Source organism: Mustelus asterias, chromosome 9 (assembly GCF_964213995.1).
Source record: "Mustelus asterias chromosome 9, sMusAst1.hap1.1, whole genome shotgun sequence".
Classification (NCBI taxonomy): domain Eukaryota; kingdom Metazoa; phylum Chordata; class Chondrichthyes; order Carcharhiniformes; family Triakidae; genus Mustelus; species Mustelus asterias.
This window is the reverse complement of record NC_135809.1, coordinates 52,782,721-52,794,808: the sequence shown is the minus strand read 5'-3', so window position 1 is coordinate 52,794,808 and position 12,088 is coordinate 52,782,721. Positions and strand designations below refer to the sequence as shown.

At 44.1% G+C, this 12,088-nt stretch overlaps 1 protein-coding gene across 2 annotated transcripts in view; it reads right to left on the bottom strand.

The window, feature by feature from the left end:
• LOC144498690 (A disintegrin and metalloproteinase with thrombospondin motifs 20-like) overlaps nt 1-12,088 on the bottom strand; it is a 417,617-nt gene that overhangs the window by 27,309 nt on the left and 378,220 nt on the right. For both annotated transcript variants that reach the window (XM_078220194.1, XM_078220195.1), the window contains exons 32-33: nt 3,904-4,104; nt 1,224-1,353 (exon numbers count right to left, since the gene is read on the bottom strand). In XM_078220194.1, the coding sequence (XP_078076320.1) occupies nt 1,224-1,353; nt 3,904-4,104 (331 nt within the window). The remainder of the gene's footprint in view (nt 1-1,223; nt 1,354-3,903; nt 4,105-12,088) is intronic.

The following is a 12,088-nucleotide window of genomic DNA, read 5'->3' as shown; positions in this document are numbered from 1 at the left end:
GCAACACAACCCTCAGAGGAATCGTCGCACTTCACATTTCCGGTATAGCCGGGTCTGGAAGACCTGGCTGAAAATTCGGAGCAGCTTTGAAGTGGGAAAGGTTTGAGTGGAGCGGCAATCCAGTGATGATTGCCAATACTCGGAAGTTCCGGGCCATTATTCCTAAAGAGCAAGCAACTAATTGTTATGTGAATAAATATTCTGGGTTCACTGCTGCACTGCAGTCATGTGCCAAGTAAAAATATATTTGTCTATCAGACTACCAGCCACATGGGGAGATGCAGGAGATACTCCTGATGAAACTCCAGCATTTTGTGTCTGAAGTATGATTATTTCCAACTTATCAGAACAAAAAGACATAAACACAGCCCAACATGTTAGTAAAAATAATGAACAGTAAAGGAAGGCAGGAATGAGCGCCGATTTTTAAATCAGTCCCTTCTGGCACAGGGTCTTGCTAGGAGGGAGTGTTTCTTGGCAAATCGTGGGGACTGTGATTTTCCCACAGAAAATCAGGCACTACAGATCCAGCAGCCACTGCAACCGGCACGTTTCACTGGGATTGCCAGCTGTGGGAATCACCTCTACTTAAAAATACCTTCTGATTTTGTTTTTTAAAAAGGTGAATAAATAATAAAAGCGGATGTTTGAGTTGCATTTTAACTGTCATTTAAAAAAAAGAGTTGTCTCAGCATCACAGCGTGTGAACTAAAATCAGTGGAGCTTGGAATTCCCTCGCTTTGTCAGCTGCAGAGTTAACAGTATTGAGTGGCTGCAACTTGGCAGCGCTCTGATTGGAGTTTCATGACCTCATCCTTCTATGGTCACTGCCTGGCACTTCACTCCGCCCACCTACATGTTGTGAATCAAATCAGCTCGTCCAAGAGGGAACACTGACTTTCTGTTTAAGAACTGAATTGGGGGAAGTTGGCCCTTCGTTGGGGGAAGGCGGGGAGGTGCGGAGGTATGAATCCTTTCTTTGTTAATCCTCTGGCAGAGAGTCGGGGAAAAAAAACCAACCGTTTTTCTGCTGTGTGATCTTTTAGACAATAAGGTTTTGGGTGGTATTGCTTGGAAGATTTTTCACCACAACACAGATAAAAGGAGGAATTAAATTCCCTGATGGGACGGCACAAATTGATTATTGTTCGTGATGAAATCAAACATACAATTAAGTTTACTACAATTTTTTTAAAAAATCACGTGGCAATCAAACTACTTACAAACATCGTTGAAGCATGGAATCTGGAATTGTGGCTTTTGGTTCGAAAGGCACAGTTCACTAAGTTGACTGTCATCAGTCAGGCATTGCACATTTCTTTCCATTATCCCAACACCACAGGTCACTGAGCACTGAAATAATTGGAAAGCTATCTTAGTGAGGAATAAAAACAAGTGATTTGCGCTAACTATAATGCATTTAAATGTAGAGCATTGATATTAATTCACTTCATTATGCAGCTGGTGCTGAAGTGCATTATTAACTGATAATTCCTTCATTGTTGTGTAATTGCTTACGAACCTTTTAATTCCGAGGTTAATTGGACAGATGTTAACATTGAGCACTGCCATCCTTTACTCTGACAAAGTCAATGTGAACGTTAAATAAATTCAAAAAGAAAAGCCAGCAATTAACCAAAAAAAATGCTAGCCAGTATTTAAACATCGCAAAAGTTTGACCGCTTTAATTTCTGTGTTTACTCTTAGTGACTGTTTAGGCTCTGTGGTGTCACTTGCAGGTTATGGGAGCCTGAAGCCTCCTCCAAAGACAATGTAAGCTGGCACTTGAATGAAGGGGCTCCTAGACTTTCAGATAAGCAGTTAAAGCCAAGGTGCCATCAGTCAGACACAAGGGGCAACATCGAAATCATGGAATCCCTACAGTGCAGGAGGAGGCCATTTGGCCCATCGAGCCTGCACCAACAACAATCCCACCCATGCCATATCCCCATAACCCCACATATTTACCCTGCTAATCCCCCTGACACTAAGGGGCAATTTAGCATGGCCAATCAACCTAACCTGCACATCTTTGGAGTGTGGGACGAAACCGGAGCATCCGGAGGAAACTCATGCAGACAGGGGGAGAATGTGCAAACTCCACACAGTTACTCAAGGCCAGAATTGAACCTGGGCCCTGGAGCTCTGAGGCAGCAGTGCTAACCACTGTGCCACCATGCCATCCTGACATGACACTATTTGAAAGCATGGACATTGTTCCAGTGTCCAGGGGAATAAACCTTGGCCATGAAACCTTTTATGTCCACCTGCGAAGGCCACAAGTGTGAGCACTGAGACAAGGCTGCTCAGCGATAGTCACTATGTCACTCTCAGGATCCAGTAAGTACGGTCATTGAGTAAACTTCAGGATTCATTCACATTCCTGCAGATACAACACAACTGTTTTTTTAGTGAGGGGAGACAGTCACCAAGAGGATTGATACAACTGAACAATCATGACGATTGCAAAACAATATACGAGGTGGGCTAAGGTTTTGGAAAGTAGATTTTGATCATTATAAACAACTGATTAAGTGGCAAAACCAGATTCCGTTGTTCATTTGGCTCTAATCTAAATATTTTACTTGTTCTCGTGCCTATTTTCTTCCCTGAGTATATCGACTCCTTATGGAATCCAAGCCCAACAGATGTCATCTGACTTCTGCTGCCTCACATGGAGGCAGTGGGTGGAATTTTACCCAAAATTTAGCAGTGGGTGGGAAAAAGGTGTTGGGACAAGCATTCCAACAGCAACATAGTTTTTTGAAAGATCAAGGTACCATTTTTAAAGGCTTTGCCAGTGCACAAAAGTTCACCAGGGATCACCCCTCCCACTCCTGTCCACAGGCACTGCCTGGGCAGTGCCATGGTGCAGTGCCCAGGTAATGCCTGGGTTCAAGCCTCTTGCCTCTGAGCAATGCATTCACCTGAGCTTTTCTGGGGGTTCTGCCTGCCAGACACACACCTTGGGAATCACCAGTTGTGATTCATGCCAATCTGCCCTCACACCAATGTGAATGGACTGTTTTGCTGGGGTGGGGGATGATTCAGGTGTAGAGGCCTGACAATGGGATGTTAATGTATTATAATAATCGCCAGGATTCCCATTACATCATTGGTGGCATGGGTTGGGGTGGGGGAAAGTAATTGCATCAGCGTGAAACGCAAATCTTGCAAGATTTTCCACTCCCATCGCCAAACCTGTCTGAAAAAACAGAAGTGGAAAATTGGCCCAAAATTCATGTTAGTCTTGAAAACGGGTGTTAAAATCTGATCAAAATGGGCACAACACTGAATGTGTCATCAACCAGTCCCCACACACACCTGCACTTCCACTCAGGCTTTGCTGGGTAGTGCTCAGGAATTTGAACTTGAACTTACTTTCCTCTCCGTAGACAAGAGACCCTGAGCCAGTTGTAGTATCTCTACTGTCATAGTGTTATCGAGGTCTGCAGCACAGAAAAAGGCCTTTCAACCCATCGAGTCTGCGCCAGATAAAGACAAATCGCCCAACTATTCTAATCCTACTTTTCAACACTTGATCTATAGCCTTGTATGCCTTGGCATTGCAAGTGCACATCTAAATACTTAAATGTTACAAGGATCTCTGCCTCCACTACCCTTTCAGGCAGTGAGTTCCAGACTCCCTCTGGATAGAAGTGTCTTTCTTCCACATCCCCTCTAAACCTCCTGATCTTGTCACTCTGGCTTGATTCAGCTAACTTGGCACAAGTCAAGAATTGTCTGTATGACTCAGCACCTACCTATTACTAAAACTGCAGAAAAATCACATTCATTCAAAATTCAATCCTCTTGCGTCAATTTTCTCCTTTTAGTGTACATGGAGAATAAAAATCAGTGAGGATGAATGAACAGAAAGTGCAGTTTGCAAACACAACATACCTTGCTCCAGGCTCCCACTCTCCAGCTGGCTGATGAAGGACACTGTCGAACATTACATTCATTAATGTTGTGGGGTGGTGGATCTGGACAGTTACTGACTGATGTTGACGGTAGATCGTATGAATAATGGTCTTGGTCAGAGTGGACCTCGGTGCAGTAAACCATCCTTTGTTGATATCCTGGGCCACAGCTTGCTGAACACTGAGTAATTAAAATGAATATGTTCTGATAGATACTGCTATTCAGATCTATAGACTGCACATTTTGTAAGCATGCATTTCAATTTAAATCACTGCAACTTTAACTTATCGTTAAGTTTGGTGTCTATAATATGCTAGAAGTACCCTGCTTTCCAGCGTTCACAAGTTGGAGCTACAAGTGTTTGGAAGTCATTGGTAGATGGAGATATTATCCCTCTCATTTATCGTACCTGGTACATTGTCATTCTCACCTTTATCAGTATAAATTCAGCAATACTCCCTCCCACTGAAGATATTTGTACAATACACATGACAGAGGTTGTAAACTGCAATGGCATTTGATACATCATCAATACAGAGCTTTTTCTGAACACAATTTAACCTCAAACCTATAAAGGAGCACTCCTTCCTGTACAATATAGTAATTTAGTTTCTCACAGTGGGTCAGAGTGAGTTTTGCCATCAAATTATGGGTAGTTTGAGCTGTCCACCATACCCACTGAAACATGGTTGACTTTGCCCAAGCACAATTTACTTAATTGTTAAAAGCATCAATGTACTGTTTTGACAAGTGTTCGATAAACTAAAAGTTAAAAAAAACTGAACTCTAAGTATCACAAATTATAAATAATTTGAAAGATTTTCCTATCTGAAGAAGTTACAATTTGGTTTTTCTTCACAAAGCTGCGCTATTCATTCCATCACTGCAGGCCAATGGGCAGGATTTTCCCATCTGGGACTAAATTCCGTGGCGGGGGCATGGGGTGGGGAGTCTTTTCCACCAAAGGGGTCAATGGGAATTCTTGAGGTATCATGTGACCCCAGCCTAATTAATTATGCAGTAGGGGTTTTCCCGGGGTGCAGCCTGGATGGTGCAGGCCCTGCCATCACATCTGGGAGTCATTTTTAAAAAAGCATCCAGACAGCAGCTTACCAACAAGGCCAATTGATATGGCAAGAAAGGGACAAGAACCTGCAGTGCCCAAGTACAGCGACGCGTCCCCGGGTGTCCTCCTTGACCAGGTGGAGAACAGGAGGGATGGGAGGAGCGGGCTGACCAATCCTGCATGGGAACAGGTCACCATTGCATTCAGTGCCCTGGGCCTCCAGCACAGGTCAACCCACCAATGCCAGAAGAGGATGAAGAGCCTCATCTGCGTCACCAGGATATATATTCACACTAGCCACAATGAATGATACAGGGGATATGAGCCTCAGTGGCAATGCCGTAATGTCCTGTCTCACAGCTCCACTGTAGTCTACCCACTCTGCAGGTGGAGCGTCCACTGTGCCCCCCCCTCACCCTTCCATAAGTGGGACATGGGGGGTGGGGGTGGGGGGTGGAGGGAGGGGGGTAGGAAGGGGCTCAGGCATTGAGGGCACCAGCAAGCTCCACAAATGATGTTCCTCTCTGAGTTTTATCCTTGTTAGTGGATGAGCTCACGGCTCTGGAGGGGGCTGGCCCAGAATCCTTCACATCAGCCTGAAGGGCATCAATCAGAGGCAACACAATCCAGTGGGTTATCTCTAAAACTGGAAGCATGAGAAAGAAATGTGAAGTTATGTACAAATGGATACTAAATACAATTCCTCTCAACCCCATCTTCTCTGTCCTCTTTGAGCAGAAGTTACACCATAATTGGCGAGAGAGGGAGAAAACAGGCGGAGGTTGGCCACTCCTGAAGGAAGTGATAGAGTTTGAGGAGAGGGCAGCCGAGCTGACAGGAGTGGAGTGGGACCAGCCACTAGAGATGGGAGACTGGATTTGTCTCCAACCAAGAGGATTCATGCGTGTCTCAGAAAACTCAGGGCCAAGGGTGCCTTCATGTTGGAGACCACTCATGCAGTCACTTGCTCTCTCTCTCACTTACTGGGAGCACCCAGAAGGCGGCAAAGCCTGAGCTACAAGAAGCCCTGTCCAGCTCCAACACCAGCCCAAGCCCAAAGAGCAGTGAAGAGATCAGAGTGAAATGTAATTGTAGAGGCATTACAACAGACACCTGCACCCTCCACCAGCCCAGGGACACACACCTCGTTGGATCTTAGCTTTAATGTAGGTGAGTCCCATACCAGGTGGTCACTGCAAGGACACATTCCCACAGCAGGAGGAGGAAAGAGCAATTCGAAGATGGAGCAGGGAAAGGAAAATTAAGAATGACTGAAATCACAGCTGGTTGCATAGGTGCATTATTGAATGTCACAAGTATCAAACTTTTGTAAATATATTCACTTTAATAATATCTGATGTGCTCTTTTAGCTGTAGTCCTTAAAGCTCAGAGCTCCCCCGGTGACTCCTGCATCTTCCTGGGGATACTCCATCCCCTAGAGTGAGACAAATACAGGGAGACAAAGCTATTTGCCAGGGCCCTTGTGAGCCATGTGCAAGCACTCCTCCATGCACACACACTTTGGCCTTCAAACTCTCATGTGTCCCAGGGCCCTAGAATTGCCTGGGTTCCCCTTCAGTTGTCCAGTTGTCCTGCATCTCCACTCATCCCCGTTGATCCAACTCTCGTGCAGCATCTTGAGATCTCCACCATGAGGCTCCTCATAGTCGTGACCAGACCAGCAATGGTGTTATTGACATTCTCAGTTCAATCCAACATCTTTTTACTTCCCTAGTCACCCACAACCTTTCCCCCATAGCCACTGATTGACCCCCTCCCGCCACTATAGCATTCGGCCTCCTCACTGTCACCCCCATCACATTTGGAAGTGTGCAGATTTATGTCAAAGTCCCCTTTCTCCCTGAGAATCCCATCCTGTTACCATCGACTTTCCCGCCTTCATCCTGCCAACCCACCAAATCTGGGTCCATCACAGCATTCCCACCAAATCCCTCGTCCGCCCTCACGCAATAGTTTCACACCCACACCCTCCCATCTCAACAGTTCCCTCTGCATTTTGCAACTTTCGGCATACTCTCCACTCACAATTACCCCAGGTTTGCCCCCGAGAGTCAACCATTGACTCTACTGGCCAATCCCTGTAAACCCCTCCACAAGTCTGCACCCCTCACCTCCCCCCAATTCCCTTTCAGACTTCCCTGGGTCCGATCCCTGGGTGAAGATTCTGGATGAAGGTCTCTGGTGGGTACGTATGGCAGCCAGTAGCAGATAATCCCACCCTCAACTGACATTGGTGCGAAACCGATTTTCAGACTTCCTGCTACATTCTAACCACTCCCCAGTTCACCATTAAGCCTGCTGCAGGGTACATGGGCCAATATACATGAGGAATAAAGAAGCTGCCTCACCTACTATCCCTTTGAAATTGGTAATTTCCATCTTTCTGACACTAATACCATTATTAAAATGAGTACACTTATGGATTGTCACCAACAAACTGCATTGAAGGTATTACTTCTGAAACTGAAAAATACATGGGGTGGGATTTTACAACCTTGTTCATCCCGAAACCGTAAAATCCCACCCGAGGTCAACGGACCTTTCCATGGTCCACCGCTCGCCCGCTCCGATTCCCGTGGTGGGTGGGGCGGCCATGCTGTCAGAAAATAATTATAAAGCTTCACTGTAAGCAAAATCTAGTAATTGTATGACCAGAGCATCTGGGACCTCGCAGAATCATTGCACAAGCCACTTTGTCTAGCTGAATTTGTCTCAAATCTAAGACAGAAGAAGAAATACAGACAGCCAGGCAGAAAAGAAAGAAAACATCTCTAACAACTATTGATTACCTATAGGAATGAGATTCTACAGTTTAAATTGTTCCCTTTCTGGATTGGAGAGGTTGAGAGATATTGTCAGAATATAACATTTCCTCAGTTAAGTATCAGTCTTAATTTTCTATGGCAAATTTAATTGACAACTAATTTGCAAATGCAGAAAACTTACGAGGAAATTGAGAAGGAGCAGCTGCCATTCTTTGTGGGGTAAATGGTGAAGCAGCACAAATTGTCCAGGATCTTGAGATGATTCAGAATTAAAAAGGTATCTTCTCATCACAAATTGCGCGGCAATGTACACATTATGCTTGACATTAGTTTTAAAGCAACGTAGGGTTGATGTTTTTTCAGATTTTAATTGGCATTAAAAGTTACCATTTGTTTGAATCACATTCTGACTTTTTGGGGAGAATTTCTCACCTATTGCTTCATTAAAAGAAAACAGGCATGTGAAGTCACAAATATGTTTCAGACTTGTATAGGATAGAGGAACGTCTACTGTATATCCACTTTTTATTGTGGAGATTTCTTTTTGATAAAGGCAAAATACTGCAGATACTGGAATCTGGAACAAAAACAGAAAATGCTGGAGAAACTCAGCAGGTTTGACAGCATCTGTGTGGAGAGAATAGAGCCAATGTTTTGAGTCAGGATGACCCTTTCTTCTGAAGTGTGGCCCAGTCATTGAATTTATTTTGCTATTTTAAAGGAGTTGACCTTCGGGAGACTGATTTTCTGAGTACTTGGTGCTAGTGGAGAGTCTTGCGACCGTCCCGCATATCAGAAACTGCCAGACAGTGACATGTATAATAAAAAAGAACTTGAATATATGAAACATTATTTGTGATCCTAGGACTCTTCAGAGTGCTATGCTGGCAACCTTTGGAACTGTAATCACTTGTAGGAAACATGGGCAGCATTTTGTACCATTTTTGGCAAGCAGCAACATTTTGGCACCTTTTATTTTAGGGCTTTAATGATTAACCTTTGTTATTGTCAGCTGTATAGAAACGTAGTGCCCTGAATATGAAGAGAACAATTGGAATTAATCTAAACTGAAACGAAAAGCTTTACAGGTAAGTGTGAATGGATTTATATTGCTGGTTCATTTTGGATGGACTCCAACCAGTTTGTTTCTTTTAATCTGACCAGTTCCTTAATGAGCATATCGTTACCTTGAATATTCAATAACAAATTTCCCCATCTTCAAGCCAACCCTGTGATATATTCCTGCCCAATCACTCTTCATTACAACACCTCGCGTCTCATCAATCTTCCTGTCTCTGTTTGCGTCCCTCACCTACTCCACTCCAGATTTTGTTATTTCTTTCGCTGCTCAGATCTGGTTTAGATTATTTCATGTTTAACCAGCCTCCTCTCTCTTTTGCTTTACAGCCGTGAACAAATCCACGAGAGCTGCTGAAGTGTTCAGGAAATGGGGCATTATGTCCAGCTAGAAACTGATAACAACAGCAAACAGCGATGTGGCTTGTATCAATCAATTCCACTGAACAGGGTATACCGACCATTTAATGTGATCCAACTGGAGCATCCAGCTTTTCAAGGTGACAGAAATATTTGCTGGATGTTAACACCTCAAATACGGTAATGAAATATTATTGCTCCATTCAAAGGACTCTATTTTTATGCATTTATAAGACTAATTTTGATTGTTGGGTGCTTGAAGCAGTAATTATGCTGCCAGTGTTTATTTAAATTCATTCATGGGCGAGATCCTAAATGAATATTTCTCAGCCGTATTTACTGTTGAGAAAAGCATGGATGTTAGGGAACTTGGGGAAATAAATAGTGATGTCTTGAGGAGTGTACATATTACAGAGAAAGAGGTGCTGGAAGTCTTCAAGCGCATCAAGGTAGATAAATCCCTGGGACCTGAAGAAGTGTATCCCATGATATTGTGGGAGGCTAGGGAGGAAATTGTGGGTCCCCTAGCAGAGATATTTCAATCATTGATAGTCACGGGTGAGGTGCCTGAAGATTGGAGGGTGGCAAATGTTGTGCCTTTGTTTAAAAAGGGCTGCAGGGAAAACCCTGGGAACTACAGGCCAGTGAGCCTCACATCTGTGGTGGTAAGTTGTTGGAAGATATTTTGAGAGACAGGATCTACAGGCAGTTAGAGATGCAAGGACTGATTAGGGACAGTCAGCATAGCTTTGTGAGTGGAAAATCATGTCTCACAAAATTGATCGAGTTTTTAGAAGGGGTAACCAAGAAGGTAGATGAGGGCAGTGCAGTTGATGTTGTCTACATGGACTTTAGCAAGGCCTTTGACAAGGTACCGCACGGTAGGTTGTTGCACAAGGTTAAATCTCACGGGATCCAGGGTCAGGTATCTAAATGGATACAAAATTGGCTTCTTGACAGAATAAGGAGTCTAATAACACCAGGTTAAAGTCCAACAGGTTTATTTGGTAGCAAACGCCACTTCTTGACAGAAGCCAGAGGGTGGTTGTAGAGGGTTGTTTTTCAAACTGGAAGCCTGTAACCAGCGGTGTGCCTCAGGGATCAGTGCTGGGCCCACTGTTATTTGTCATTTGTATTAATGATTTGGATGAGAATATAGGAGGCATGGTTAGTAAGTTTGCAGATGACACCAAGATTGGTGGCATAGTGGACAGTGAAGAAAGTTATCTCCAATTGCAACGGGATCTTGATCAATTGGGCCAGTGGACTGACGACTGGCAGATGGAGTTTAATTTAGACAAATGCGAGGTGATGCATTTTGGTAGATTGAACCAGGGCAGGACTTACTCAGTTAACGGTAGAGCATTGGGGAGAGTTACAGAACAAAGAGATCTCGGGGTACATGTTCATAGCTCCTTGAAAGTAGAGTCACAGGTGGACAGAGTGGTGAAGGCGGCATTTGGCATGCTTGGTTTCATCAGTCAGAACATTGAATACAGGAGTTGGGACGTCTTGTTGAAGTTGTCCAAGACATTGGTAAGGCCATACTTGGAATACTGTGTGCAGTTCTGGTCATCCTATTATAGAAAGGATATTATTAAACTAGAAAGAGTGCAGAAAAGATTTACTAGGATGCTACCGGGACTTGATGGATTGAGTTACAAGGAGAGGCTGGATAGACTGGGATTTTTTTCTCTGGAACGTAGGAGGCTGAGGGGTGATCTTATAGAGGTCTATAAAATAATGAGGGGCACAGATCAGCTAGATAATCAATATCTTTTCCCAAAGGTAGGGGAGTCTAAAACTAGAGGGCATAGGTTTAAGGTGAGAGGGGAGAGTTACAAAAGTGTCCAGATGGGCAATTTCTTCACACAGAGGGCAGTGAGTGTCTGGAACAAGCTGCCCGAGGTAGTAGTAGAGGCGGGTACAATTTTTGTCTTTTAAAAAGCATTTAGATAGTTACATGGGTAAGATGTGTATAGAACAAAGAACAAAGAACAATACAGCACAGGAACAGGCCCTTCGGCCCTCCAAGCCCGCGCCGCTCCCCGGTCCAGGATTGAATCCTGAATCCAGGATCCCCGCCCAATTTTCCAGCCTATCTACATCCTAATATCCTATCCACCGAGCTGTCCCTCACAGCTACGATGCTTTGTTCATCACAACCTATTATTCACCCCCACCCCCCCATTCCAGACCATGTGATCTCCAGGGAGAGGCGAAAACCCAGAGTGAAAACCCCAGGGCCAATATGGGGAAAAGAAATCTGGGAAATTCCTCTCCGACCCCCTGAGGCGATCGAAACGAGTCCAGGAGATCACACTGGCCCTGATCGGAAAATGCTTCCCAACCCTAGTCATTTCCACTTCCACGAACACCATATGAATTCCCTGCCCCCAAATAGAGGGATTTGGGCCAAATGCGGGCAATTGGGATTAGCTTAGGGGGTTAAAAAAAAGGTGGCATGGACAAGTTGGGCCGAAGGGCCTGTTTCCATGCTGTAAACCTCTATGACTATGTATTTATTATTTTTCAGTTTCAGCAATGAAATTGCTTGCCATCTCTGCCAAAACATTGATCATTTCATCTTTGTAGTTTCGAAGTTCTAGGACTCGTGTGGCTTCGACAGTGGCTTAGTTTACAACATTAACTTTGTTTTTTTTAAGGCAGTGACTCTCTCATCGATAAGTAAAATGCTATCTGCAAGTTTAAGAAAACTATTGTAAATGGCAACCTCTAACTCAAGAATACATTGGAGCCAAGAGTTTCACACTGTTCAACCTCGTTGAATGTGTACGTGAATGAAGGGCCAAGATTGATAGATATATAAGCAATCTTTTTCAGTCATGTAACATCTAGGCCTGTGAAATGTGT